At 39.3% G+C, this 27,820-nt stretch overlaps 1 protein-coding gene across 6 annotated transcripts in view; it reads left to right on the forward strand.

Moving 5' to 3' along the window:
• Positions 1-27,820, forward strand: part of FBXO11 (F-box protein 11) — a 65,097-nt gene that overhangs the window by 6,355 nt on the left and 30,922 nt on the right. For 3 of the 6 annotated variants that reach the window (XM_031598866.2, XM_031598856.2, XM_090134703.1), the window contains exons 2-3: positions 26,018-26,145; positions 26,252-26,333. In XM_031598866.2, coding sequence (XP_031454726.1) covers positions 26,018-26,145; positions 26,252-26,333 — 210 coding nt within the window. Of the gene's footprint in view, positions 1-4,439; positions 7,441-23,571; positions 24,577-24,637; positions 24,659-26,017; positions 26,146-26,251; positions 26,334-27,820 lie in introns of those variants that run through there. The other 3 variants (XM_031598874.2, XM_031598882.2, XM_090134704.1) reach the window with 3 other exon arrangements.

Consider the following 27,820-nt stretch of genomic DNA (forward strand, 5'->3'; position numbering starts at 1 on the left):
GTAGTGAAACTATAGAACACCTATCTTTGTGATTCTGTCGTTAGAGAACTCTTTAAAGTGATGCAAAAGAGGAAATCCAGGCCTTGTCACAGGTTCTGAAGTGAAGACGACACTATGAAGGTATCTTGTATAATCTTAATTTTGCTTCTGACTAGGAAGTTGAGTGACCTTTGTTAAGATGGTTAAAATCTCTGGCTTTGGGGTACTTCTAGAAAGATAACTGGCATAGTGGTTATTGTGGCTCTGAATAAATAAAGCTTACTGGTATATTGCTCCCTGCTCTTAAAATGTTACGTTATTCATCCTTTCTTTGCAGCTGGTTGGACACAAGCAACAAATAACCACTTGCAAAGCATTTGGTTCTTTCATTGGGCTTTTAAGGACTACTTCTGTTCTCTGAGGTATTTCATTTAGCTGTGTTTGGAAAAGATAGCTCAGTTATTTTAGAACCTGGTTGCTAGAGGGAGGGATTATCCCACCATTCCTGCTTCTAAACACGTGTTTTTATCCCCTGCCTTGTACTGGCACTTGCCAGTAGAAATGAGAGGAAGGGAGCAGGGTTGCCATGTGATGTCACAGCTCACTGTTACATTGGCTTGCATGGGAGACTGTGGTCCTATGCAGTGCATAGTGGTAGTTCTATCCCCGTGGTAGGAACTGTGGAAATGCCACTGTGGTTTTGTTCCAAGATGTGCACTATTATACATATAACAAAACCAGAATACGAGTTACTGTTAATTGTAATAGATGCCTGCAGCTTGCACTCCGTTGCTGGACTCATTTGAGTCCCCTCCTAATGTCTTAAGTTGGGGAGTTGAGGCATGGGTTTACTCTACGAGCTCTACCTGGTTCATAGCTTCCCTCCCATTCTCCTTCCCCTTCCCTAGCTTTTATTGCCAAATCTGATGCTATACAATATGGAATATCCTTTGGTTGGTTGAGGTCAGCTGCCATGATCTCCGCCTCTCGAGCACCCTCAGCCTTCTGGCTGTGGGGGGTCCATGAGTACCTGGTGCTGTGCCGACGCTGCTCAGCCATAGCCAAGCCATCACTGTGCTGTCTGTGCAGAATGCCGCTCTGTGGGCTGCTGTGGGGAATGCTCACTCCATCCCAGCAAGACCCAAGCATCAGTCTTGTGTTTACATTCTTAACAGTGTTTTTCCTCTTCTTTTTTTCAGTCCCGACTGACTTCGTGTCTGGATTAATTCTGTTACTTAATGATTGTGGATTTTTTGGTAATTGTTCATGAAAACTATTTTTAAAAATGAACTGTACTTCATATCACATATTGTTCTAGGGTTGGGAGAGTCATTGGAATGGCTGGAAAGTGTTGGGATGGAGGGCAGGAGTTCTTTGAGCTGTGGGCTGCTGGAAGAATGGTCTTCCTCTAGTTCCTGAAAGCTGTACAGGGAAACAAGCATTCCTGGGGATGAGGTTAGGAAGCATATTTTTTTTCTTCTACTGTGAATTACCATTACAAGGCACAGTACAGAACAACCATTGGAATTACTGCACTTGCTTTGAATAACCACTGTCCAGACCAACAAAGAGCTGAACTTGCAGTCTCATGATCATCATGCTGTGTGCATGCTCTTACACTGATGGGCTGGTTAGCATGAATAGGTCGTGTTACAGTAAGTATTTCCTTTTGCTCATCCCAGTTTGTATTGTTTGGAAACATCCTGCTTGCCTTAAGGACTCTGATCTGTGGGTTCAGTTCCGTTGTATGTTTTCAGTTTATACATTCAGAAGCAAAAGTTACAGGGTTCAGTCTCTGCTTTCTGAATAAGGCTGATCTGTAACTCTGCAGCTGGTCTAAATTTCAAGCTATCTTTGTATTTGGACAGGTTATTGCAGGATGACAGGTTACCATATGTCAGCTGATCTGTGGTATCTGATGCACCGTAATTGTTCATGTGTATGCTCTTAGCCTGTGGCAAATGGAAGGTAATTTGAGTTAGCTTGACCCTCTTTCATTACGCTCTTTCAAGGCACTCCCTTCTCCACATGGATTGTTAAACCTGCTGGAGTGCCTTGGCTAAAAAATAATCCAGTTTCTGTCTCCAAGCTAGTTGTGTGTATCTTTGTAGTAGCGAGATGAGGGCTTTCCCATCATTTGCTGTATTGTTGCTGTTTTGAGACAATACTTGTTGAAGGAATTATTACTACTCAGATATTACCCTGAAAATCAATCAGATGTTGTTAATTACTAGCTATGTTTTTCTTTTGGGAAAACTTATTAAAGCTTTATGAGCACACTGTAAAACACTACAGTGCATGGGTTGTTCTGCAGTATCTCAGTATACTTGTATTTGCAGAGGTGGGTTTTACTTAGACTTCTTTTGGAAGATGGTTGGTAATTGTGATCATTCTAATACTTCTGCAGTAGTGCTTTTTGCATGTTCTGATTCAAAGTTCACTGAAATCCTGGCTGTTTGGTAGGTTGTCACTGACCACAAAATGGCACCTGACTTCATTCTGAATTGGCATGAAACATAAAACAATCAGCTTTTTTTCTCAGTGCTTAGTTGTTATATGAACACTGAGTTTGCAACAATGAATACATAGCTATCCAACCTACTTCATCGGTAATTATTAAGAATATGAAATACTACTGAAACATGCATGGGCCAAAAAGCTTCTCAGCACTTAGGCATTTTCCCCTTTTCCCCCAGGCAAATCCCACCAGTTTACTACTGCACTGCTGACCCTATGTGTAATGTGTATTTCAAATGAAGCTTCCTTCCCACTTCTCATTGCTATCTAGTCAATGAGAATTTCTGGAGGGTAGTAGGTAAAAGGTATAGTTGCTAAGGGCTTTTTTTTTTTTCCTTGTCCGTGGGGAAAATGAGCAGAAAAGTGCATCTCCTTACTTGGGGTTCAGTCTTCTGAAGATGCAGTAGGCCTCGGTGCTGAGTGAAGTCCTCTGAGAAACAGATAGTTGTGAAGGTGATCTATCAGCATAACTTCAGATTAGGCTGTGGTTGGCTACAGAAACTTCATACTGCAGAAGTACAGCAACACTTCTGTTACAATCATTTTAACGTGCAAAAAATTTAATTGTTTTACTAAGAACTGAAGACAAAATGTATACTTTTTAGCTAAATAAGTATTTTGTGACTACCATGAAAGAAAAAGACTTAAGATTCCGCAATAGGTCATCAGTTTGAACTGTAAGTAGTAACCATTATTTGCTGTTTCCTTTATTTGGTGCCATTTTGAAGGTGACTAGACAACAGCTTTAGATGAATGTGACTCTTCATTTTTTCTCTGAAGGTGCTAAGATCTGTGACCATCATCCTCTTGGCAAAATGTTCTGTGTCTCTACCTCAAACAGTTATTCAAGATCAGTTATTCAAAATAAACCAGAGTTTACTCTGGAATTTCACTTGCACTGTTATCTAACCTGTAGTGACTCTGACTGTCCCTGTTGAGATTGCTGATAGCAGCAGAAGGTGGCTGAGCTCCAGGAAGCTGCAGAGCTGAAGGTCTCTAAGGTGGCTGCAGTAAGTGCAAATAAGTGCAAATGAGTAGTGTGTTCCATTACAGAACAGCCATTTGGTTCTGATCCATTTGGTGCTTCCTCTCCTGCTCCATTCTTAGCTCTGCAAAGATGCGTTGTAATGAGGCCTTTAAGGCATATGCTTCAGGGCATTGCTAAGAGAACCTCCCTCAATGCAAATTGAGAAGCTGTTTGGCTGGCTGAACATCAGTGAGAAGGCAGGAAATGAATGGTGTGAGCTACTGTTGTAGTCTGGATGGTTAGAGGAGGAATTAGTACGGTTGTGATAAAGGGCTATAGCTGAATGGCTTCACGTGGCCTTCAGTGATGAGTTTAGACCTCTTGTGTCTTGCCAGACTTTTAGTATCAGCAGCTCCTGATCAATAATCTGTTAACATACTTGACAGTATCAGTGTGGATGTTTGCATTGGTCAAATTTTACAGTAAATTAAAAGACCCCAGCTAGGTTCTCTGAGTGCCCAATGAATTCTTTTCTGGAGATAAAGTCATCATAATACATGCAGTGTGCTGCAGCATTTCCCATTTTGTTTAAGTGTTGACAGTCTGAACTTGGATCAAAATCATTTTTAATGTGAATGGGAAATAATGCTTTTTGACAACTCTCATCTAAACCTATTTTTCTTTCTTAAATGTAGCAGAAGAGGTTAAAAATGCAAAGTTGTATACAAAAGAAACTCAATATATATCTTCAAATGAAAATATAGTGGCCATATTCTTGTTGAATGGAGCACTTTATATTCTGGGGACTTCTTTAGTATTGCTCTTAATTTTAGCTTCCATAATTGGAATGAAAATAAAAAGCAATTATAAAGGAAATGTTAACTTGTGAAAATCTGGAAAATGTGTCAAAAATAAAAATGGGAAAATGTTTTTCAACAATTTTATTTGAAATTTTCAATATTGATACGATGGATTAGTCCTTTTAAGTTAATTTTTTTTGCATTCACTTCATGGTTTTTTTCTGTCTTGTTTTCTGGGTTACTTTTTCCAATAAACTAGAGATTTGAGCGTACACTCTGCTGTGGGTTGCTTCAACACCATTTAATATAGTGGAAGTTAAAAATAGATTGTGTATGGCAAAATCATGATTTTTAACTGTTTGAAAGATATACCAAGCAGTACCTGCCATCCGCTGATGCTTTAAGAATAGATTAATTATCATCTTCTTGGTCAGACTGTGACAGTCTGCATAGCTTGCATCATTTATTTCGGTCTCCTTAATGCCCGAGATCATAAAGAGCACTATGAGCTGCCAGTGTATCTTTTCATATGCAAAATCTGAAGCATTATACAATCAGATGAGTAGTGGCTGAAACACTTAGTGAGTTGGCACAATGATTTTCAGGCTCAGTATACTTTGGATGCTGCCCTCTTTTTCACCCTTTCCAGCAAGATTGGACCTCCAGCGTTGGCAAACAACAGACACAGTCCACCAAAGCACTGCTCTAAGGGCTGGGGAGGGCAGACTTTTTCAACTTTTCATGTAACTTGAGTGGTGGAAGTAATTGCTGCTTTCATAATGAACAAGTTTTACGTAGCAGGAGGAAACTGAAGATTTCATCTGTGTCAGTATCTTTGTGACGTTCCAATGCCAGTGCAGTCAGTAAAGTTCTGCCATACGTCTGGGGTGTTAAACGTTGACTATGATTTTTCTTAATGCTTGTTTATAGTGTCCTGTTGGGAGAAAGGATAATATTTGCAGTAATAAAAAATACTGTGTGTGCATTATGGTGGCTGGGGAACTGCTTGAGCCTCGTTACTTCATCTTTCCTAAGATTTATGGGATGTAAAGAAGGTATCTGTCTTGTTTTGTTGCCTCCTCTGGACCCCAGTTCTGTACTTTGCAGAAGAGGGCAAACATGTTTCAGCAAACTAATTTTTTTTTTTTTCATCTTTGATTACAGGATTTAAGTTTTAATTCCTGTAGCTTCTGAAATCAAAATGTGTTTTGAGAAGGAGAGAAAAAGGTATAGATCAGAATATCAAAATCACAGAGGTTAGTAGTGTCCAAAAATCCTGTTTGTACTGTTCTTGTGGATCAGTTTAAAAATATATACATGTGATCCTTTTTTTATAAATACACATAGGTGATAAATTTCCTAAATTTCATCCCAAGGCAAGCATCCCTCTGTCTGAACCTAGCTGGTAGTCTCCCTATGTAGATGAAAATTTCTTGCAGTGAGAGCCTTAATGTGATCATAGGGGTTCGTTCAAACTAAGTAAAAAGTTGGCTTTTTTTTCCTCTTAGAATTGAGATTCATTTGTGCATTTGTGCATATTCAACTTTTTCTGAAAAGCAGGAGGGGTGATTCAGTGGTGGTTTCCTGTCAGTAGCTCCAAAAGTAGTAATGCAGTAGATGGAGCTAGGATAAGGGATAGTTCCTAGTCCAGGAGGTTCCTGACTCCTCGCAGAAGTTTTTTTCTTAAGTAAGTTCTTAATGTATACCATAAGGAACTGTTCAGGGATTCAGTGTGGGGCAATGTTTCTTATAACCTCTGTAAAAAAAAAAAAAAGAGTGGGATAATTGTGACCTATGGTAATTTCAGATACAGGTAAGAAATCACCTTGTTTGGATGTTTGTCATGCACTTGTGCCTTGTACGTAGTCTTCCAGTTGTTCTGTAGCTGCCATCATTAGATGCCTGTGATGCAATGAAGTGCCATTGCTCTGACTTCAGCAGCAGAAAGCAAAAGCAGTAAGAAATGTCCCAACTTGCCCAGAGTCAGCAGGGAAGTCTGTTGGCATGGCCTTATTGGCTTAAGCAGTCTGATTCAGAATGCCACCAAAAGTGATTTGGTGCTTTGTTTCTGCTTTCCGTTCTTCATGGATTCTAGTGTCAGTGCATCTGTACAGACTCTTTATGTTCTATAAGAGAGCTGGTGGGAAAAGCCCTGTTCTGTCTTTTCTGGTAGCAGTGTCATCCTAAACTGATTTCCCTTGATTATGAATCGCATCCTTGGCAGAGCACAGCACTGAGCTTGATGCTTTAAGGCTCTTGAAGTTGACATTGTAGTTTGGAAATTACGCTGCTTCTCTTGGTTCAGTACCTGTCTTATTTTAGTGCTCAGCTTGTCCCAGGATACAAAATCAGATGGGAAGAGGGGGTGATTTGTCCCATTCCCAGCTGATCCCTGTTCAAGGCAAGGATCACTGAACGGCTCCAAATCTGGTTGTGATGGTGCTTTGATCTTTCAGGGCAGCATATTAAGGTAAGGGGGGATTGCAGTTGGGTTGTTTAATTATGCTAGGCTGAAACCTGGAGCTGCTCTTGACTTGCCAGGAGCTGTACGGCCATCTGTCATTGGGGTAACAACTTGTATTTGAAGGGGCAGCTGGCAGGGTTGAGGCTTGCTTCAGCTGGCAGACTTTTTTAATTTGCCACTACATGTCAGTCAGAGCCCTTGTTTGTGAGTAAGGAAGAGAGTAGGGGTTGCCTTAATTGTTTGTGCAATTAATTTAAAATCCCGAGAGGAAAAGTGGGCATTTCTGCGAGAATAAATTAAATTCATATAATGTGCATTCTGTCTTCTTACAGGCTGCTTTTTGCAGTTCTAACATGTAACAATCATGACAGTTGTCAAGGCATAGGTGTATTTCTGGGCGCACTGAGCCGTACATATGGTGCAAGAAAATTGTATTCTTACTGCAAGTGTTATTTGTGAAGGCACAAAGACTGAAGGAAATACATTCAGACTCGAGCTAGAGAAAGCATCATGTGAAAAATTCAGACACTGAGATTTTGCACTAGTTCTTAAGATAACTGTTTCTGATAGGTTTTTTACAGGTTTCCGAGTAAGGGCGTGTGCCTGTGCCTTCCTAAGGGTGCTAATCAGGGTTGCACATGCTGCTGTGAATCGAGAGGAAAAAGCACTGATGACTTCACTTGATCTGAGAATAACTGGGTGGCTTATGAAAGGTAACTGATGCACAATGGATAATCGGAGAACACTTCTCCCTACTTTTCTAGGATGTCCAGCAGAGGACATATCTATTAAAGGGAACACATCTAATGTTTTTACCAGCACATAACCTATATACATTTTGTAGGTCTCAGAATCTATCTCAGGGTTGACTGTGCATTTACAGTGTCTAGAAATAACTGGTGGGGCCCACAGGCTGAGTGTGGAGCCTTCTAAACACACAGTAGGACATGTCTGGAGCACCTCCTCCTTGGTGTATGTAACTCAGGGAACAAACAGTCTGGAATCAAACCTTTTGTACAGCTGTCCACCTAAATCATGTCATTTGGTAGGCAAAAGCAAATTTTTGACAACTTTTTTTTTTCTTTCAGGTGTAGTGGAAATATTTGTCTTGAGTGATTGCCTCAAGAATGCCCAGGAAATGAAAGTTAATTCATTTGATTTTTGTTGATATTTAAAAACAAAACAAAAAATATTATAGTAAACTGAAGAAAAATGGCAGTTGTAATTACTGGAAAAGTTAGTGATAAATAATTCTTTTCCCATACTGGCAAAATTTAGGTCAGTTCCACTTTCAAAATGATTTTTAGTCTAATGTTTCTAATAAATTACTCACCAGATGTATAGGCCAGCTTTTCACATGCTCACATCCATGAGTTAGTTGCCTTGAATTTGATCTTTGTATTCCCATACCATGATCCCTAAAAGATGTATTACCAACAGTTTTGTTGGCAAGCATGCTATCATGTATGAGGCTGTCCCACTGAGTGTGTCAGGGAAGAGGAAAAGCTGTGGAGTCCTGGTGTATTCCTATGGATTTTAAATGGCATTTAACTTCTGTTTTATGCGCTGGCCTCTTGTCTCTGTCATTTATTGTGATAAGAGGGGAGAATTTGGTGATGGCACAATCTTTTCTTTCCCCTCTTTTCATCCCTAGCCTTTTCTTTCCTGGGAATTTGGAGCTATTCAGTCTTTACAGTGAGCACAAGTTCACAGCAGGGTTTCACTTTGTAGAAGATGAAAAATTCATTTTGAACTGTTCTTTACTCAAGCATCTGCAGTTCTGTGTTTGTCTGCTAAGGGCATCAAAAAAAGGTTTCCTGTTTTGTTTTTGCTCTGTGTTTGTATTGATTATTTTGTTTCTGCATTGATTCTAGAAGTCTTTAGCTTTGTATGATTCTCTTCCATGCTAGCCACTTTCATAGAATCACAGGATGGCTTGGGTTGGAGGCGACCCTAAAACCCACCCAGCCCCAAACCCTGCTGTAGGCAGGGCTGCCTCCCACCAGCTCAGGCTGCCCAGGGCCCATCCAACCTGGCCTTGGGCACCTCCAGGGATGGGGCACCACAGCTCTGGGCAGCAGTGCCAGGGCCTCACCACCCTTTGACTAAAGAATTTCTTCCTAACATCTAATACAAATCTCCCTTTTTTCTATTTTAAAGCCATTCTGTCTTGTCCTACTCACTATTAGATCATATAGAAAATCAGTCTTCCTCCTATTTATAAGCTCTCTTTAAGTACTGGAAGGCCACACTGAGGTCAGCCAGAGCTGAGCAAGCCCAGTTCCCTCAACTTTTCTTCATAAGACAGGTGTTCTAGCCCTCTGAACATCTTTGTGCCCTACCTTTGGACCTGCTTCAACAGCTCCACATCCTTCACAGCCCTAGGCCTGGGCACAGTACTCCAGATGGGTCTCAAGAGAGCAGAGCGGAGGAGGAAAATCACCTCTGCTGCCACCCCTCTTTGGATGCTGCCCAGGATACAGTTGAGCTTCTGGGTGCAGGTGCACTGCTGGCTCACTTTCATAGCTGAAGGTTTTCAGATCTGTAGCCACAGTCCATTGCTTCCTTTTTCCTAAAGGAAAGCTACTCTCCTTTTTGTTCGTTTTATGAGAATGCAAAAGATAGTTTTAAAATGCTTTCTTTAGCTTAAAAATCTGCCTTAAAAATTTGGGGACAGTACCTCTTGAGTGTGAAATGTAATTAACGCATTCTTCAAATCCTGTTATCTCACAGCTCTTCACCTATTTTTTCATAGGAATGCTGACATTTTCTAATATATGGCACCACCATAGAGTGAATGATTCTAACAGAGTATAGTTGCTAAAAAGTAGCGAGTTTCAGGTCTTTTCCCTCACTGCTGCTCTAGGTCTTGTTAGTGTAGTACTGCTTTGTGTGTGCTAAATTATATGTACACAACAGTTTACTGCCTGGCAGTAAAGCTAGTCTGAGCTCTAAATATCACGTTCCCTCTCCAAAGCTACATGGTTATAAACGTTTAATTGTTGTTTTTTTTTTTCTCACTCTGGTAACTGCTTTTAACTTGTGCATTTAATCCAGAAAATGTTGAATATGTTATTGTTATATGTTTTTCTTTGTACCAGATAGGAACCCCAATACATGTGAATTGCTGCTATGTATGTTTAATTAAAAGTAATGGATGTACATTGCTGAAAGGAATCATCATCCTCCTCCCTATATGCAAAGCCTGAAGTTACTGCTAGTACTAAATCCGGTGGTTGTAACCAGGCTTAAGGACTTTTTTTATGTTATCCTGAAGCATTTCTTATACTCTCAGTCTGCATATGTACCATTTCTATTTAGTGTGAACCGCTGTGTTGCCTACAAATCAGTTAAGCATTAGCATGATGAATAACTTCTACTTAGCACCAGCAGAGCTTGATCGGATGAGGAAGCTGATGACAGGGGGAAGGTGTGAATAATAGTTTCTTCAGCTGAAACTAGAGCAGTTTCAGAACTTCTGGTCAAAAGAAAAGGCTTTTTTCCTGCCGTGTGTGTCTTCACAGACCAGCCTGTAAGTGGAAGGAGATGTAGATGTAGATTTGTACTTCAGCAATTAAGGATGGCTGGGGTAGAGGACAACCAAGTGTAAGTAAGTGTCCTTACTCAGTGTAGATGCCCTTCAGCCTCTTCTGAGCCTTAAAAGAGAGTGGCTGAATGTAGGCAATTCAGCCTCAGAGAAGTCTGCTTTGTGGTCAAAACACAGAGCTCACTTGTTGGGTGCGCTCCCAAAGGAGGTTTGAAGGGAACTTCAAGAGAAAAAGGCAGCAAAGATATCTGCAGTGTTTTGTATGGTTACTGATGTGGAGGGAAAGTGTGCTGAGCTTCTGTGAGTAGGAATTGAAGGCAGTGTATCTTAGAAATCGCTGGATATACTCTAAAATGTTTTTCTTCTCTGCCTGAATTATCAAAAAAGCAAGTCCTGGCTGAAGAGGTAGCATAGACTGAGGGATTGTGCTGTGAAGTCTTCAGACTCTTAGTGCCTTGTGACTTAAACTTTTAAAAATATTTGGGGAAAACAACTGCAGCAGGTCAGTTTGTGTACAGCTTAGTGCACACCAGAGTCTTCTTTTGCTGCCTTTTTTTTTCCCTGCAAGTGAAGTTTGTAGTCAGAAACACTGAAATTCAAACTTAACAGAAATTTTGTGTTAGATCGTCTTACATGTATTAATAGATTTATAGTGGTAAATATATTTTCCCATATGATTGATATCTAATAACAGCAGATTTCTAAAACAAATAACAACTCTTCTCACAGCTTTCTGTTACAGGACGTGGTAAGCAAAAAATGAAGGAAAATGGTGGTGTGGGATTCTTTGTTATTCATACTGGGGCGGTGAGAACAACAACAACAACAAAATGGCCTGGAAAGGGATTTACAGCTCTTGATGAATTAATGCTAGCCATCTCTCCTTAACAGAGGTAGCAAGTTTTTAGAGGCAGTATTTCCTACCAAGATAGTGTTTTTTGAGCTTGGAAATGAAAAACCAAGTAACCAGCTAACCATAAGACAGCTAACTCACTTGGTGTATTTATAACATCTGGAGCGTAGGACAGATGTTGATATATGGAGGGAAAAGATTCCTGTAGGAAACTTCAGGATTAATTCAGAGTTGTGAGGCCTGTTGCATTGTGAAAGCTATCATTTTGAAGATTTATCCTTAAAAGTCAGTTCTAATAGCTACTCTACACAGAAAAGTTATATCTGAACTAATATTACTTGAATAAAAGCACTGGTATTTTTACTGTTTGTTTATTCTACTGTTATGGAACAGAAACAGTTTTTTTTTTAAGTGAATATTGCTTGTAAATAAACATCTTGAGAATTCAAGCTGACAGAATACATTTTTTGTCAATTTTTAGTGACTGTGTTAAGCATTAATATATCAAAGATGTCTAATATTCTGTGTTGTCAAACAAAATATAATAGAAAACAGTACAAATCTCATTGTACTTGTGGTAAAATATCCTTGATAGATAGCAGAACATTTACATTATACCCATTCTGCTACAACAAAAACAATGAGCAGAAGTCAAGGGATACTATTCTAGATGGTGTGTAATTAACAGTTGATGAGTTTTGTGAGCCTCCTGTTCTAAGTTTGAACTCTGCAGGACTCTGAGAATTATAGATGACTTGGGTCAGAAGGGACCTTAATGATCGTCTAGTTATAGAAAGTCTGTCTAAAATATACAGTCAATTTGTAGACGCTTTATAGAGGTTTTCTTTTTGAAAGAGTTGGACACTCTAGTAAGGCTTCCTTCGAGGCAACTGTCAATGAAAACCTCTTATCTATAGAAGTGATGGTTAATGTTGGATTGGAGCTGAATTGTTGGCATTGACCAGTGTTCTCTGAAGACTGCAGTTCTCCAAGATCAAAACGTGCAGGAAAAGTTGAAAGGACAAGGGCAAGATGAAGTAGGCCCTGACACTTCTCCGTATTTAAGATTTATTTTTATTCCTGTGTAGCATCTATGTGTAGAAATACGTACCTGTTTTTTGATAGAGATCTCAAACTTCCATCAATAAAAGATGGAACCTCCTGCAGGTCCTGTCAGAGCCTGAGTACGTTTGGGGTTTGCTTGTTTTTCCTGGAAATGTTTCTAATAGTGTCTTTTTCCAGAAATGTTCCTCTACACTTTTAAGGAACACATCAGGTATCTCTTCGAGGAAATACATCTCTACAGCAGTTTGTTTCATTTACTTGTTCACTTCTGCTTGTGACTGCACACTTCCAGCCACAATAATGTTTTCCCAGAATGTCCCTGTAGGTAGTTGAGTGCATCAGTCTGCTGCTGGTGTTGGTTCTGCTGATAAACTGGAAGTGAGGATTCATTCTATCATAGTTCTGGTTCTGTCCTGTTTCCTGTCTTCTGTCAGTAGCACAGATCCACACAGCACTGGCAAGAAATAATTCACTGACTGTCAGGTGTTACACATCAAAGATTGAATCCTGATCATCAAATCAGGCTGCTTAGTTTAAATCATCATTTGACAGATGCACAGTAGTTTTTATGATCCTTTCTTGTTAGTTTATGTCAGTGGTGGGCTATGCTCTGACATGTAGCAGGTGAAGGAAGGGGAAAATGCTGTTAGCTAGCTACTGTACAGTAATGAGGTTCTTCAAGATGCAGTCTGTATTTCAAAGTAACCATCTATTCTTGCTGTCCAGAAACTTCACCTTTCGCAGGTTTTGAATAATGCCTGCTTGTCCAGCCCTTGAAAGCACAGAGAAACCATGGGATGTGTGTGCTCTTGACAAGCTTAACTGCTATCCATATGCTTTTTGTGTGAGGTTGTAGCTTTCTGAAACACATGTATTGCTTGTGTGACATCAAGATGCTTTTGTTATCTTGCAGAGGAAAAGTGGTTGTTCTGTTAAAATTTCAATTATGGATTAATGACCACAATTGTTTCTGCATAGTTTGCAAGTCCAGTAAAGAAAAATGAGTTACTTGTAGTTAATGAAATGAAGGACTCCTGGTGCTGAATTGCTCTTCTAAGCCTTGGCAGAGAGTAAATTAATTCAGATCTAATGTTGGGAGCTGGTGTTCACTAGGTCCTTCTTTTCTTGTCAGGAAAACCAGCAGTTTTCCGCAGTATTTAAATTCAAAGGAATTCAAATAAAATACCTATTCTGCTCCCATTGTATAGCAATGATGTTAGAAGTAAGCAGCAGTTGAAAGAATGTAAGTTGCAGTGTCTTTTAAAACCTTCTTGGCATACATCTGGGAAACATTAATCATTCATATGCTCGTGAATCAAGTAAAGCATCTTGAGATGGCAGTTCTGAATTGGCTCTGTCAGTTTCAAGCAAGTCATTGAGAACAGGGTTTTTAACCAATGTGGCCATCCTTCCAGATTGCTTATGGCCATCTCTTCTCTGTTAGCAAGCAGGGAAAAAGAGAAATGAACATTGTTCATGTAATCGCAAAACTGCATGTTCAGCATGCTGGTATATGCTTGTGCGCAGGGGGTGGAGGGCTCAATTAATTAGTGTGCTTATCTTCTGCTGTTCCAGTTGTGCTTGTGAACCCGTCTACAAAGCTCATCAGGGTAAGCTTGGGTTTCCCTCCCTGCTCTGTCTGTAGTGACTAACATGGCTGTCTCTCTAGGTGTTCTTACAAATGAGTAACAGTGGAACAATTGAGTAGTTTGCAGGTGTGTCAGGTTGGTAAGTAAGGAACGAGTGAGACTGTGACAGGATCACTCAATGAACGAAGCTGAAACCAGGGTGATGATTACCAAGACTGACAGAAAATAGGGCAAAGAAAATAAATTTAATTCACTGGTGTTACATAACCATCTTAGTGCAGCCTGTAGTTTCATTAGTTTGAGAACATACCTTGTAAGGGAGAGCTATTGCATGTGGTTTCACTTTTAGCAAATTGAGTGTAATTTAAAATAGAGGTGTAGGAGATTGAATATATTACTATGCTGTTTTTCTAGCTGGTATGGATCTTAGTTGTGGGGTTTTTTCAGTGTGTTCTAGCATGCTTGAATTTGCAGTTGTGAAGGTAGGTCATGACTGTGAGCCAGCAGTGTGCCCTTGTGGCCAGGAAAGCTAATGGTATCCTGGGGTGCGTCTTTGAGCATTGCCAGCAGGGTGAGAGGGGTGATCATCCTCTGCTGTGCTCTGGTGAAGCCACATCTGGAGTACCGTGTCCAGTTCTAGGCTCCCCTTTTGAAGAAGGGCAGGGAACTTTTGGAGAGAGTCCAGTAGAGGGACATGAAGATGACCTGGAGCCCAGAGCATCTCCTGTAGGAGAGTGGTTACCTGACTGTTCAGCACATTAAAGTCAAGCAATGATTTAATTGTCCTGTGATGGTGACTTCTCTCTTCATTAACTACATGGCCATGCTCCTAACAAGCCATGAGAGAGAGCTGTGTGATTATTGAGACAACAGTTTTCTTGTTAGGTACTTTGATTTGGTCATTCATGCCAGGATGCTAAGATAATTCAGAGTGGCAAGAACTAGCTTTGGCTGAGGTTCTTACAAATGTGCAGAGAGGAGAAGGGAATACAGAGGTGCTGAAGTTTGCTTCAGAATCTCAGGGTGGTTTAGATTGGAAGGGGCCTCTGCAGGCTGTGTGCTCTAGCCCATGGTCTAGCAGGGCCACCCAGAGCAGGGTGCCCACCCATGTCCTGGTGGCTGCTAAAGACCATCAAGGAGGAGACTGCACAGCAAGTCTGGGAAAGCTGTGCCAGTGCTGCACCCACACCATAAAGAAGCATCTCATTATGTTCAGATGAAATTTTGTTCATTTATGTGTTTCCAGTGCCTTCGTGCTTTCTCCCTTTGTGTACACTTGTAAGATAAGTTTTACAGTGGGTTGGTGGTTATTTATTTTTCATTTTTCAGATAATTATCTATTTTGAAGGACAAACCATTCAAATATTATCTATAAGATTCTGTCACACAAAACCTAACCGGGAGGCTTTTTAGCCATTCACCTGGTTTGCAGTACGGTGTTCCTTCCTAATTTTTTCTTTATTCCTGCAGCCTTTTAAGGGTACAGTTGGGTGATCTAAAAACAACAGTAAGTTAAGAGTGGCAGCCCTCCTCTACTGAGCTATTGTGACTGACCAGACCAGTCTATTGATGCACCAGGCAAAATTATTTTGGTAAAGTGAGAAGTGCTTATTCTTTCTGGTAGATCAGTGTGCTTGGAACTGCTCCTAGGTCACATACATGTCTCTTTCTATGATATATTTTTGTATATATAATCAGAATTGTTTGGAGAAGAATGCTCAGCAGCTATGCACATGCAAAGGGCAGCATTTCCAGGCTACATGTATTTGTTCAGCACTTACTGTTCCTGAAAAAGTAAAACAGAGAGGATCAAGTGGCACAGGCTTGTGGAACAGTTGGGAATATGGGAGGGAGCAGGGAAAGGGGAGTCAACACTTGTGGGACAGAAGAGATCCAGTGAGGGGACTCATGGCATCTTTTAATATTATCATTAATTTTCCAGATAAACTGTTCCGTCTCAAAAATATTCAGAAAATGCATGTACAATCAGACAAAGGGTTTAATGATTCACTTACTTTTTCCTGCATATATTTAGTCCACTGAATTGCCAGAGTATCTTGTCCTCTAATTACCATGCTTTGTGTATGTGCCAGAGAGAAAATACGCAATGCAGATCGATAGTGACGGTTCTATCCAGACATGAAAGGAGATGCTGCGTATTAAGGCGCACGGTTTTCTAGATAAAATGTGTTGTAAAATGGGTGAACTCCCAGAACTGCGGAAGTTAAGCAGAATGGAAAGTTGGGTGCATAAGAATGAGCAGCTATTTAACAAGAAACAAAGTTCAGGATTCTGCTGTGGTTATACACAGAGACTGGGTGGAAAAGGCAGCAGAGGAATGAAAAACAAGGTGGTGAAAACTTCCAGCACTTACTTCTGGATGTCTTAGGCAATGTGGAAAGATTGGTAGTTGTATTCTGCTCTGTCACTTATGCTTGCTGTCAGATAACCAAGCTTATGACTTCATCATCTCTCTTAATGCTGTTAAGAGTAAATTTGAAGTACAGATTACAAACACCTCTCATTTGCAAATCAAAAAATCTGCAGTTGAAGCTGTTGGCAATTATTACTTTCTTCATCAGATCATGTTTCTGTATTGCTTACTAAAACAGAGCTTTGGCCAGATTGGGACCATGGGAAAAACAGTTTCTTCAAGACATTGTCAGTACTGATATATAGTTCATCTAGATACAGGGCATCATCTGCAAAGCTCTAAATTTGGGAGAATTCATTGTGAACACATCTCAATTTGAAAACTTAATCTAAGCCACCTCTTCACTTTTACTTCATACTTTATTTTTAAAGAAATTAGTAATTAGCTGCCAAAAAACCCGATAATAAATGTTAAATGCACTTCAGCTTTTACCTCTTGCACCTCTTCCATGCACGTATGCACATATAGTAGCAGTTATGGCTGCTGGTGTTTTGGTTTAGTTTTTTGCTGGTTTTGTCTCTGAAATGTTGTGAATACTTTGTAGTTACAGCTACTTCAGTAGCTGCTGTAGTAACTGTACTGTTGAGATGCTCAGAAATCCTTGTCCCACAGAGCAAGGAAGAGGAAATCCTCTCAGTACTGCAGCTTCCTTGAGCATCAAATACATAACTTTGTTTCTAGCTTTCCTGACGCTTGTTTTATAACACGTGCTGGGGATGGAAGGCAGACCACAATGCTCATCTAATTTGTATTTACATAATGCGCTGGTATTTTAAAACCAAATAGGGAACCTTTTTAGTCTTATCTCCCAGAGTAGAAGGCTTGAATATGGTTGGTTGTCCTATACAGTTTGCTTTCTTAACAACTGTTTGGCCATTCCTCCTACAGTACTATTGATGGCAGTTTTTCATTTTTACTGTCATTAACAAAATTAGATTCAAAACAGAAGTTTCCAACAACAATGGTATTTTATAATTTGGTGTTAGCTTTCGTGACCCATCCTAAGAACATACATGCTAACAAATAAGTAATGCCTAACAAAGAATTTTCTTTCCAAGCCCTGATGTTGCTTGGTTTTGCTGTAGTTCCCCATGTTGTTTTTACGCTGTCATTTCCCTGCAGCTAAACAGAGCCATGCTTTCCTGCTCTTGTCAGACACTTTGGAGTTTGTAATTCAAGTAATAGAATACTAGGAAAGGCATTTTGAAAAGTTTTGAGTAAATAGTGATCAGATACGTCTGACTCAGAGCAAGTCTTCAAAAAAATGCAGGATCATTCGAAACTATATTAAATACAACATGCTTTTGATTGAGCCAAGGCTAAATGAGGCTTGCTTTGTTTTTGTTATTGTTGCTGTCTTAATCATCATCAAATGGCCTTTTTGAAAGTCAGATTACAAGTAAATATCCGTGCAGTAGGGATTCTGTCCCTTTTGCTCAATAGAACAACAGTAATCTGGGGGTATTCTTGGTTCAGTTTCCCCCCACTACCTACCTCTCTTCTTCTCCTCTTGTCCTGTAGTGTTTTTAGGTTTTCAGCATACTGTTTCTAGTCAGGCTGTTCAAATGCTGGTAATTTGTAATTCTCCATTTCCACCATGATGTTCAAAATAGCATGAATGTTGATGGTAGTACTTGGGCTGCAGGTAAGGGAGAAGGAAGCAGTGCGTGTGTTTAGTATCACTGTAATGGTGAGTTAGGAGAAACAGCCAGAAGAAACAGCAGAATATGTACTCTAACTTTAGCAGTTCACAGTTATCTTTTTCTAGTGATGTGCTGTTGGGTATCCAAAACCATGGGTATTATTCACTCAGAGTGTTTTTCCCTCCCTGCTATGTCAAGGTTACAGGGTCTGAGTCCATGTGGTGTCTGTTTGCTTCCTCCTGGATCAACGGTTTTAGGTAAATGGCAACTGCAGCCAAATACAACTTGGAAACTTCTTTAGGTGTGTGATATGTGATTGTACCAGTAGGGATTAAAAGAAAAAAAAAAAAAAAAGGTTTTGTAGCCTTCAGAAACAAAACAATCCAGCAGACTACATGCAAGTGTTATCTGGGACCTATAAAAACCCATTAATCAAACTGTGCTGTTTTCATGGTGGTCCTGTTTCCCTACAGTAACATTTAATTATACAGAGTGCTTATGTTGATGGCTGATTTTGCTTTTTCTTCCTTTACTGTAACATAATTGTAAGGTACAGACAGAAAGGAATGACAGCCCAAACCAGTAAGCTTTAAAGCACTAATGGTCTGCTTTTTCTTCCTGCTTAGAGAGGTAAACACCGTGCTGGCGGTGTCCATCTCACCTCCAGCACACAGGAAGAGCTGTCTGGTCTTTCATCTCACTTGCCTTTTAACTTTATTGTCACAATCATATACAGTTCTAGGCCAATCACTTCCCAATTTAAGTTTTCCTCTTTCTAGTCTTAAATGGATGAGATTTACCTCTAGATTCTTAAAAAGAGCCCAAACTTGCATTGTTGCTAGCTGTTTTCTATTCTGTTAAATGTTTTAACTATGAAGAGACATAATGATGCTCAAAAGAAATCTCTTGTAGAAGGAAACCTTCTCAGTCACCCTAGGCTGCTGGTCTGCGAAGGCTGAAGGTAGTTAGATACCTAGCCCTAGGGAAATTTCTGCAGCAAACTTCTCCAGATATGTGTAGAATTTCTACAATAATTACTAATGAGTCCCAGAACACTCCTTCATTTGCATATAATCTGTTGTGTTAACTCCACCTATTAGTCTAACAAATTCTGAAATATTTCAGCTTACATCTTGATTTAATTTTCCTATTTCTTGGCTTGTTTGCTGCTGCAAGACAGATTGATGGCTGCCCTTAATTGTCATGGTAGGCATCTCAGAAACTTTTTTTTTATTTTAAGGAATCTTAGGAAAATCCTAGTTCAGTATATCACTGCTCCTTGACATAACTGGGTTCCATCTGAGCCAATGTATTGATAGATGTCAGTCAACTCTGATAGAGTCCCAGCAGGGCAGATGGCTCTGCATGGCAAGCATTTCTCAATCTGCTGCTGGGGGTAGTAGCAGGGGATTTTGCCACCACCCCCTCCCAGCATTACAGCAGTGCTGTGCAGACATGGTTCGTGGTGAAGAGATCTGTGGGAGGCTTTCATTTCCTGAGAGTTGGGTGAAATGATTGTGCCCTGAGATTATGCTCTATGGGAGTTATGCTTGAATAGTTGCAATAGTGATTGTCATAATGAGATTCCTAGCGACGTGGATTGTTTTATTACACATAAACTTTCCTGTCATTTCAAGGGGAGACTGATTTCTTTAGCTTCCTGTGCACTGCAAGAGAAACTCTGCGAATGGATCGGTTAGAGGCTACAGAAAACTTGAGATTTCAGATGTAGATAACCTCAAGCAAAATCTCTGCCTTCTCACTGAATTGCTCACTCCTGTACTGTGTTTTCCCCCACTTTTTTGTTTTTAAGATACCAGAAACAGATGCACAAAACCCACCTGACGTACATTCTTTAGCATTGCTAAGGAGAGTTATTTATAAACTCCTAATTCATTCTTCATACTTTATGGATATCATGAATATCCAGATTTCGTGTAATTAACGAATATGACCTTTCTGCTTAATAGTTCAGCAACACTATGCTTATTGGGAAAAATATATTGTCTCATATACCTCCTGTTTGTTTTAGATCTCCTGTTTGAGATGCCTTTTCCTGGGAAGGTAGGAATTTTCTTGGGAGGAAGATGAGGAGGAAGGGTTGGGTTTTTCTGGTGTTTAGGTGCGTTGAAGCACAGCCAGAAGCTAAAATATGGTGGTTGATCAGAACAGTTGCTGTGGTCAGCTGTAATGCAGAATAAAACACATGAACCTCTTACAGTGTGTTTTTGGGATGCTTTTATTCTTGTCACTGGCTGTGCTGTTTTTAATGAGTTGAAAGTTGCTGTGTTTAAGCCGAAGAGGAGGATGACCTTCTCGACTGGTAGAAATGTAATGAGGATGGGCTTCTAAGTACCTTTTTTATGTAGTGCTTAAACACAGTATTCTTGCACCCTTAAAATCTACTTGGTCAGCTTTTTCCCAGTATCATCAAGGAACCATGCAGCAAGGCCACAGCTTTGAAAGTATTGCTTTGTTAACGAGGAATGCATCCAAAAAGGGATCCTTGTCTCTTCTCAAAGAAAGCTTCTCAGAGCAGGAGTCAAGCTGCCTATGAAGTAGGAAAGGAACTCCTTAATAAAATAATTGTAAAGCAGCCACCTGGAGTTCTGTTTATTACTTTGATGTAATACTGTTATCAGCTGGGGAAACATACCAGAGGAAAAAAAAATTATCTTATTCTAGTCTGTTGGTACTATTGTTTGAAACCTGCCAGGGCTGACTATTAAAGCTGCTAGTTCTAAGAAAACTTTCCTCCCTTTTCTAAAATGAGTTATCCAACAAGCAGATCAAGTATGCAGGCACCTGTGCAGTTATTCTGTGTGTCTAATAAAAAATACACATGATAATGTATTTGTTTTTAACTTTTCTTTAATTGGGTGCTAGTATAATGGGGAGAGTGGGGGGATGTTTTCTGGAAAGAAACCAGAGTTTTGAATCAAATGTTAACACTTTCTGCTCCTGGCTTCTGAAAAGGAAAATATTCATTGTAGTATTGAGTGGGTTTTTAAATTAGCGTCCACACATAGTTTTGTGGTAGATGGTTTTAGACTGTGAATTTCCTAGTGGATGAGGCTGGGATGTGAATAGCTGCTCGTGACTGTCCATAAGTTTTAAAGAAGTACAGCTGGGGACAAGCTTTGGGCTTGCAGCCAGTTTCCTTCCATGTTGTCAACTTTCACTTTGCCTGCTTTGTGCCAGTTCTAAGAACTTAAGTTTTTTGCCTTGTGTATATAAGCTGTATTTTAATATTCAGCATTTTGATAGTGCTAGTTGACCTCGCAGACCTTTGTCAGAATGCTTTCCTTCTCATCTGATTTGGGTGACCTACATAAGGATTGATGTAATGAGCTTCACTATGAGCTGAGTTTGAGAAAAGATTGGATTCTTAGATAAGTTAATTTCCATTGCATCCAAAGAAGAACAGAAGAAATATTCTGAGTCTTAAGTACTCTGTATAGTTATTATCTTCTTCCTTGTGGTTAAAAAAAGTAAATAAAAATAGATGTCTTGTAGAGCACAAGCTTTTGAGCAAATAAAAATAGAGTTGAGCATCAATCCGATCTATTCTTACACTTTTTAGGTCATCATGTTATCTTACACTGCATGACCTAATTCCAAAGAGTAATAAGCTGTCTCATTTGATTATTGATGTTTAAAACCTTAAAATGTAAATTCCAAAAAAATTTTTTTTGCTTTATGCAAGTACCAAGAATTTCAATTCTCATACAGAAATAATTTTCTTCATATACAAAAAATCCCACATGTGAGCACACTAAGACTTGCTTATCAAATAAACTGTTACAATAAGCTTGCATAGTGTTAGAGAAGAAGATATCTTTGGTTTATTATCGGCTTAGAAATTGTATGAATGCTTAAAGTATCCTACCAGTCAGTAGTAGTTGTTTTGTCTAGTTGTGGCTTTCCAGAAGGCGGAATCGCTTTATTCTGTAAGGCGTTCAGTCTCATCTTTCTAGAGTCCTCCTGAAAGCATGCACTCTTCAACTTAGGTTTGTTGCCATCACAAACTGGTGCCTGCAACTCAGAATGGAGATAGCTAAATCTTTTTCTTGCTTCCAGTTCCAAACAGCCTTGCCTCCTGTCAGAGATTAATCCTTGTTGACCTGTGCCATCAGAACCTTAGAAAAATGCCACCTCTTCAGTTTTATCTGCGTGAGTCAAGTTGCTTTGAATGCTGTTCGGAAAATACTGCAGGATTTGCATAATGATAATTAAAACACACCACCATGTTTATCAGTCTTTAGTTTTAGGGCTTGTGGTAGCTGTAAACTCATTTACTTCTTAGTTCAACATTTTCTTTTACCATTAAACATAAAACGAAGGGGGGGAGGATGTATGCATACGTCGTCTAGAGCTTGACCATGAAAGACCATAAAATGCTCTTGCCTTTATGATGTTAGGTCTTGCTTCAATGAATTACTTCTTGCAGTTGGACTCAATGACCCCTGTAGGTTCTTTCCAAATGAATGATTCTGTTCTGTCTATGCACTTTGTTTTCCTCAGTTGTTGAGATTTTTTTTATTGTGGTATTCCCAGCTAGTGGCTTTCTCTTTGAAGATGAGTTAAATATTCAGACATCTCCTGAATAAAAATGGTCTGCTCTACAAACTGCAGACTGCATGGATCTGCAATGCATAACATAAACTGAGCTGCCCTGAATTGGTGAGAAAGGTTCCATGGGTGTTTTTGTTTTGTTTTGTTTTTCTCTCAGGTAAAGGAGTAGAATGTACCTTGCACATATGCAGTCATTTCTTACTTCTTGCTACTGTGTCTGCTCATAAAAGAATGTGAAAAGAATTCTTTGGGAGAGTTTGCAAGGACATAGGATGAGTTCCTGTTGCACTGCTGAAACATACACCCGTTTAACAGCTCGCTCCCAGATTGTTTTTATTTAAAGGAAAATGGTGGTGGTTTCTCCTTAGGTTTTTTTGGGGTGCTGACAATTTGTTACTGAGATGTTCATGTTTTTGTAACTATTGTAAGTGCAAATACAGAACTACAGTTCTGTAGTTCTGTTCTCTAGTTAGTTTATCTTCATTTCTGACCTTTTTTGCATGTGTATCTTCCTTTTATATTCCCTTAGGCTTTACTCTTCCTTTCTTAGGCATTGCAGTTCTAGGCAGTGAAAAGTAATGGGAGATATCATCTCAGTGGATTGGCAGCATATCTTCCCATGGTGTTTTATGGGCACAAGTTTTGACCCTTTAATTTAAAAGACAATAATTTCAAATAAAATATTTTTATCTTTTTACATAATACAACTCATATAAAGCATTATAGTAAATGTTTGAGAACAGACTCAGCTTTTTAAATCTCTTATACCGCAAATGTATTGACAAAATTTTGACAGCATCTGGGAATCATTTCAGCAGGTGTTGTATGAGAGTATTAATATTACACACATGCTCCCCTGAATTTGTTTAATGGCTTTTATCAGGCAAACGCTTCTACCATCAGCAGATATTGATAAAGCCTTTTATTTATGGTAGTAGATGCAGTAGCCAGTACTGTTGCATTTCAGTTGCTTTTCTCAAAATGTTTTGGAGGCATTGAGACTCTGTCATTTTTTCTTTCCTTATAACAGGACTATGTTTATGTGAGTGTTTCTAGGGGAGAATTTTCAGAATGCTTGCATAGCACAGAAGGTTTCCAGGCAGAATTATGAGTGTCATCATGTTACTCCTTTAGGGGGAGCTAACATTAATGCTCCTGCCCTGCTCCTGGGCCTTGCTGCTCGCATCCACGCTTCCCTCAGGTGCCCTCCTTGCTAGCCAGATGGAAGAAGGGAGATTTTAATTCTTCCAGTGCCTGCTGTGAAGTCTGAGTGAATGAGTGCATCTCTTAATGTCATCTGTGCTAGGAAGGTGATCTTTGAGCAGGACTCTTGCCATCCTTCTAAATCTGCTGTGAAAAAAACGAGTACGTTTCCTTTCTGCTTAGCCAGTCTCTCAGTGTTTCAGCCAAACTGACCTTTACTTCCACGCTACCCCCACAGACTTCTATCTTCTTTTCATTGGTAATATGTTATATGTTCAGCAGCTTCTGCTGGTTTTCTTTTAAGAACCCAATTGGGGTTTTCCCATTGCCCTTTTCATCGCCTACTGAGAGATCAAACCTCTGTGCTTTGATTTTTTTTTTCTTTTGCTTATTATATTTTTCCTGTGTTCCATGGGGCAGTTTTGAACTATTGAATTTACTATGAAGAACAAGAAAAAAAAAATTGCTGTTCTGACATGCCGCACGTTCACTGTGAAATGAGAAGAGGCTTAAGATGCTCAAAATCCCTAAGTAACAGGGATCAGCAACAGAATTAATAATTACTCTATTCGATTGTAGACAGGGAAATATGGGGTGTGAATGTAGTGGTGTGCAGTGTTTGACGCTCAGGTGCCAGAGTTTGGTTGTGAGGGAGCCTTGCTCCGGGCTGCTGCAAGGCCTGCTTCAGAGCCCCAGCTTCCCGCCACGGCTGTGTGTGAGGGAAACTGGGAGCTCTTCTCTCGTAGGCTTTCTCTTTCAGCTTCTGATGTCTTGTGGTTTGCTTGACGACAGTATTTTCTGTCAGAGGTGTCACAAACATGTAAAATTCCATGGCTGAATCATGGAGGTGTGGCCAGTCACCTAGTAAGGCATCAACAACCTCCAGTGGGAGCACGATGCCAGAGCTGTGCTGGCCGTGTCACAGGGACATACACTGCAGGTCACGTATTGGTATTTCTCTGTCTAATGGATAAACATCCTTCAGAGACAGAGAAGTCCTCCAGTACCAGTGGGTCTGTCAAGTAAGTAACGGGGGGCAGAGGGTAAGTAAGCTAGTATCTAGCTTAACTTGGGAGTTTTGTTATTTTAAAAAACATTCAAGGTTTCAGTCACTGTGCTCAATCTCAAGTTGCTGCAAGCAAAAAGGTGGAGTTGGAAAAGAACAAGAAGGCACTGAGATAACTTTTTCTTCAGACTTTTGTTGGTTAGGTGTCACTAGCATAGCAGCTTGGGCTATGACAGAGTGCATAAACCTACATAAATGCAGTTCTCTTACAATTTATGTTTGGGAAAAAAAGCTCATGAGATTATTATCTGGAAATGTAAAGAAAAAATAGTTTTAGAACTTTTTTTTTTTTAATTTATGTTATGAGCATGGACTGACTTAATACTTGAAGGATGCAGAGTATGTGTTTTTGCTATGGTGGTTTTGTTTAGTTTTGTCTTTTCATGCTAATACATTCAAGAAAACTGCTTATTTTACAGTATTGCTTTTCTGGCCATCACTTGTACATCATGTTTTATCCAGTTCGAAAATGAAAAAGCATTAAAACTAAAAATAAGTCTGATTTTTTTTCCCTACAGTTATGTGCTGCAGAAAGTGCAGCTTTTACTTCAGCAGAAAACAAGGCTTTGATTTATTTTTTTGAAGACTTTTGTATTGGTCTTTGTTAAATTATTGCATTGCATTATGAAATCCTAGTTGTAGGATGTCTAACAATAAACAATTCCTTGCTTTGCTGGATATGTTGCAGAATTAAAAATACATATAATTTTACATATAGGTATCAACAGTAGTAAATGAATATCTTAAAATGGTATCATACTTTCTGCATTTCCTCCCCTCTTTAAAGCTACATCATGTTCTGTCTTCCTATTCCATTTTACCAAAGGATTTGTATACTGAAGCATTCCTGAAATATTTTGGAAAAATCTGCCATGAGTTTTGAAGTAAATGCCATATTTTCTAAGGGTTTTCTTGATAACCTCTGTTTAATAGCAAAGCTCCAGTGGTCCTTGTTACGATAGTCTTACAGAGGTAGAAAGCTTGAGCTAATGGGGTGATGAAATTAGTATAGTGAATAACATCTGCAAATAAAGTGAAACTCTATTTTAATTACTTCTCTTAAGAAAAACAGCTTGTGGTATAGCTGCCGTTCATGTGTGTTGAACAGAGGTTAATTCATTTTTGCTTTTAATGTGCTTCTTAATGTGGACACAGCATTCACGAAACTACATTTCGTCAAATATTCCCTGTGCTTTAGCACTTTCCCCACCTTTGCCTGACTGGGTGCATTTATCTAAGAATCTGTGGTTTTTACAGTATAAAAAACACCCTAGAATTCTAACTCACAAACTTTTTTTGTTGTTGTTATTGACAGATGATGATGTACCTGCAGATATGGTTGCAGAAGAATCAGGTCCTGGTGCACAAAATAGTCCATACCAACTTCGCAGAAAAACTCTTCTACCTAAAAGAACAGCTTGCCCTACAAAGAACAGTATGGAGGTAACTTGATTTGGTTTCAACTGTGAAGTAGTACTTGTCTCAGAATAGGCAGCGCTTTCTATAACTTACCTAGTGACTAAATTAATTCTGATTTATTTTGTTAAAGGGTGCCTCCACTTCAGCTACTGAAAACTTTGGTCACCGAGCTAAACGTGCCAGAGTATCTGGAAAATCCCAGGATTTATCAGGTAATAACTCTGTACAAAGATTAGGGGGCACATCTTTGATACCTGCCCCCTTCCCCAACTTCTTTCTTCTTTTTCTCCACCTGAGAAACTTCAGTAAAAGGACAACTAGAAACTTGTTCTGAGCTTCAGATTTGGAACCTTGGTTTTAGTCTGACTTTAGAATCTGATCCCTGGTACAGATTTTTATTTCAAACCTTCCATTTTACATCCCCTCCTACATGTTGTCGTTCTCTCTTTGAATTTCTGTACTATTTAAGAATCATTTAACCATAGGTTTATATACTTGAAATGACCAAAACCAAACATCAGCTTGTAATTTTACTTCCAGTTTCATTTCCCAGTCTGATACTGAAAGCATGGTGCAAAGTCTTAGTATCATAAGCTCAATTTCTCTCTACAGTTTGTGATTTTCCTTCAAGGTTGTTCTCTTCTGATACATTTTTCATTATGCTCTTACTGACCTCCTTACTTTATTGATGTGGGTAATTTTGTATAAAATCCTCACACCACACGTGACACTTAAAAGGGAATTTTCCACGTTTGCTGCATGTTGCTTTTGTTGCATTACTGAGCTCATTTGGGCAAGGTACTGGAATTGTGGAGTTGGAATTGTGGAGCTGGAATTGCAATTCCAGCATGGAATTGCAAACTGTTTTTTGTAATTGTACTCTTGAGATTGTATTGAAACAAGTCACAGCTGGACAAGGGAGTGTTCTTGTCAAACTATTTGCTATTAATATCTCTCACAATATGGATGATGGTTACTCTTTTTATTTTCCCTTTGAGTTTTCTGAGATGTGACTCTAAATTTGTGCCTATGCTAATTGCTACAATATTTTCTTGCCTTTTTGTTGTAGTTGTTAGCAAAGATAATGGTAGCTATTGTGACTGAGTAAGCATGAGATTTTCTGGAATATCATGAGTGGGAATGGTATGTTATCATTTGAAACATATAGCTGTTTACTTAAGAACTGTAGGTGAAATGAAGGTGTGGGTCTAGTAATGCAGGGTTATGTCTGGGCAGAGAACCATTCTTCCATGTATGGACTCTGAAAAGTGCTTTTGAGTGTGTCCATCTGGATGAGAATCAGAAACGGAAGAAGACTATTCCTAATTTTCATCCTTATTTCAGAAAAACTGCTGCTCTGAAATAGTTGCTATTTCAAAATTTTAATGTGTTCTTCCTGACAGTATTCCAAACTTTTTTTTTATTATTTCAAGTTTTGACATATTTTTTTTCTTTTCTCTGCAACTCTGTCCCCCAGTAGTCCTGGTGCTAAAGGACAGTGGCTTCCAGTCCTTAGATAGGAAGATTAATGAATATAGTCATCTTGATGAGAAAGTCACATGTTACAGAAAACACGCAAATCCATTCACTTAAACCCTTTTCAGTAGAATAATAAGAAATGAAGAAAATACAAGTTTAGAAAAGAAAAAAGTATTATTGAGTTGTGTTTCTTACATCAGATGCATAAGCAGATTTTAAA

Source organism: Phasianus colchicus, chromosome 2 (genome assembly GCF_987193195.1).
Source record: "Phasianus colchicus chromosome 2, bPhaCol1.hap1.1, whole genome shotgun sequence".
In the NCBI taxonomy this organism is placed as follows: domain Eukaryota; kingdom Metazoa; phylum Chordata; class Aves; order Galliformes; family Phasianidae; genus Phasianus; species Phasianus colchicus.